At 38.5% G+C, this 3,412-nt stretch overlaps 1 protein-coding gene across 1 annotated transcript in view; it reads left to right on the forward strand.

The window, feature by feature from the left end:
• The window catches only part of LOC117118770, a 23,326-nt gene extending 20,662 nt beyond the window's left edge, over window positions 1–2,664 (forward strand). The window contains exons 7-8 of the mRNA XM_033263470.1: window positions 1,920–2,117; window positions 2,635–2,664. Of these exons, the coding sequence (XP_033119361.1) occupies window positions 1,920–2,117; window positions 2,635–2,664 (228 nt within the window). The remainder of the gene's footprint in view (window positions 1–1,919; window positions 2,118–2,634) is intronic.
• Window positions 2,665–3,412: the final 748 nt, after the last annotated feature.

Below are 3,412 nucleotides of genomic sequence, written 5' to 3' on the forward strand. Positions count from 1 at the left end.
AGATGTGTATAAGAGACTCACTTATCCTATTATCATGGAACAGTTAAATGGATATACATAAAACACGCCGGGTGATTTAGTTGCCGTGTGGTAAAAAAAATGGGCATGATTGACACAGAAGGTGCAACTTTCAAGTGGCCTGAAAATCTCATTGGGTTCATTATTACCACATCAAGGGTGCAAATTCGTAACTTGGGGCTCAACTTAGTACTTGCAGGGTTCACAACAGCACCACAAGGTTCAATCAGCACCCATAGAGGTCCACTTGAGCAACTTAGCAAGTTCACATGAGTACCTTATCAGGTTAACATAAGTACCTTTAGCAGGTTAAAGCTTGGTTTCCATAAAAACGCTATACGCTAATTACCCACAGCTTTTGGTTGGTGTCCAAACATCGCTAACACTTTCGCCAACAGTGCATGTTGAACTTGGTTCAACCGTTGCAGACAAAACAGGATCATGTGCCCACCCCGCCACCCCGATTCGTCTGCAATGCAATCAGCAAAGTTGAACCAGGTTCAACCTTCCCGACAACTGTCGGCGACTGTCGCCGATAGTGTTAGCGATTTTATGGAAACCAAGCTTTGTGCTGATTGGTCGGTCGCATCAGGGAGCCTTCCCGACTGCGTCGGGGCTGCTAGCGCGTTACAACGTCGTTACAAATTATATTAGGCACCTTGAGTAATCACAGTACCTTACGGGTTCAAATCAGCACCTAACAGGTTTACATGAGCCCTCGCCTGGTTGAAATTGGCACCTCGGCAGGTTCGCATGATTGGTTAGTAAATCCACCTTAGCAGGTTCACATGAGCACCTCAGCAAGTTCACATGAGCACCTTATTAGCAGAAATAACAGTTAAATCTCATCGTGTGCGGCGGGCTTTAAAGAAGTGCACGCGCGTACGACGAATGACAGTTAGGCGCGTGTAATGTGTGCGGGCAGGCTTTTTTTCCCCGCCGGCGGCTGAATGAAATCAGACAGTTGATGACGCACCCTCTGTTTATATGCACATATGTCTTGTCTAACCTCATTAATGTTTGTCTGGTTGTTGACGTCTTTCCATCAAAAGTCGAAACATTTATTGGTCGGTTGTTCTTCTTTTCATCAGTCATTTGGCCATAACAAAACTGCGTAAGTTAAATAGGCCTAGACCAAACCTAGGCCTATGCTACCTAGGCCTAGCATAGGCTAGGCCTAATAATAGGGGCCTATCAGATAGATAGACCCCCAGGCACCCGCCCGTAGCCTGGCCCTAGGCCTACTGCCATTTAGTATAATTAATAATTGTATGCTCTCGTCTGAACCAAAATAAGAGTTAGTCAGACAGATGAAATAACATGCAAAAGGGCATTTTTGTACTCGCATATAACTCTATGACTCTTTATTGTAGTCTCACAATAGAGATGTTGGTGGTTCAAATTCTTTGATTCAGCCCAATCAGCTTATAGCTTTTTGGGAAAGCACATACAATTGGAACAAAAAGTGGATTTAAGGTATAAGATTACATTGATAATGAAAATATGGTATAAGGCCTATCTACTTTATCCCAATCACCTTATTTTCAGGTAAAAATCATATACTGGCACAAATACGGCACAGAACTGACTGTCCCTTAGAAAATTGTAAAATCATAAAAAATCGAATCAAAAAATTACTGTACTATGTACACATAATGTAATCACCTTAAAGATGAAACATATCGTAAACCACAATATTTATTATAATATAACAATATTAAATACAATAAACAATAAAATTGCTAAAAGCAAATGTAAGATTTCTCATACTCAAATGGCTGTAAATGTTTGAATATTGAGTTTTAGTATGTGTGTGTCATGGTAAATGTTTTTTCCGATTGTCGAAGTGACAGTGCATCTTTGAATTTTTGAGATGATATTTTCTCTATTTGGCATCTTAGGATAATACGTCAGGAGAAAACCAAGCCAGCATCAAGCATGTAACAGATTTAATGGACCTTTCAAAGAAGTGTAACCCAGACCAGAACATTATGGTCGATAAACTAGAGCGTACAAAGGAATATCGTTTAAAATATATTGCCGAGCACTCTGTGAAAGACGTGTTGGAGAAATTTCCTTTTCTTAAACTAGAAAATGAGGTAATAATTAAATATCCAAATCAATTATGTAGCATGTCAATAATAATTGAGACAAATAATTCCATAAAAAGGAATGTAAGTGGCCTATAGTTATTGAGAATATAATGCTAGGGGATTACACTTTTCCCATCTACTATTAAAGCTTTGTTCCACTTAAAAAGAAGCAGAACTGGCATTATTCATGAAGGAAATGTTTTTACAGAACTCTTGTATTCTTCCTCATGGAAATACCAGTACCATTTTAAAATGACAATATGGTGAATTATTTCATGGAGAGAATAAAAAAAATATATATAAAAAGCCAATTTTTTTTTTTTAAGGTAGAGATTTATTTTATACTAGAAAAACTGTAACATATCCAGTGAATAGATGATGCATTATATTTGTCCTCTAATCATTAGTTGTAATAACTGACCATAGAAGTGTTTGTCATATTAGTTAAGTAATACGTTTTTTATCCGAATAAACATTTGAAGTGTTTAATACTGCTTTGTTTGTGCTTTTATTTTTGACACAGGTGAAAATTAGCATTAATAGAATAGTGTAATGCAGTGTAATGAGTATGTAGGACAAGTAATCCATTCTTAATTCCCAACCACTACCCAGTACATATTTACTACTAATTGTTGAATGTTGAACTTGTGTAGTGTTAAGGTGCTGATGTGAACCAGCTAATGTTCTGATGTGAACCTGCTAAAGTGCTGATGTGAACCTCCTAAGCTATGATGTGAACCTCCAAAGGTTCTGATGTGAACCTGCAAAGGTTCTAATGTGAACCTCCTAAGCACTGATGTGAACCTGCTAAGGTGCTTATGTGAACCTGTTGAGGCGCTGATGTGAACCTTCCCAAGGTGCATATTTTAACCTGCTAAGGTCCTCATGTGAATCTGCTGAGGTGCTGATTTCAACCTGTAAGGTGCTCGTTTGAACCTGCTAAGGTGCTGAGTTGAACCTGCTAGATGCTTATTTGGACCTTATAAGGTGCTCATGTAAACCCCAAGGTACGAAAATGCACATTTAGTGTGCTAAAATGAACCCCAATAAGGAGCTTTTCTGACCACAGTTTGCACCTTCTGTCAATCATGTCATAATTAAAGGGTACAATTTTGAACCCCAAAGGAGCATTACTGTACCATATAATGGTGTGTCTGTCTCTTATACACGGTTGCACCTTTATTTAGAGGTACAATTGTGCACCTTAAAAGGTGGCTGTGGTGTTGCATCGTTTTGTACCTTTTTAAGTAGGTATTTGCACCTTTTTTTTTAACAGTGGATGGTACAACCCTCCATTCAAC

Source organism: Anneissia japonica, unplaced genomic scaffold, assembly GCF_011630105.1.
Source record: "Anneissia japonica isolate Jap-2015-1 unplaced genomic scaffold, ASM1163010v1 scaffold2069_len581484_cov189, whole genome shotgun sequence".
Classification (NCBI taxonomy): domain Eukaryota; kingdom Metazoa; phylum Echinodermata; class Crinoidea; order Comatulida; family Comatulidae; genus Anneissia; species Anneissia japonica.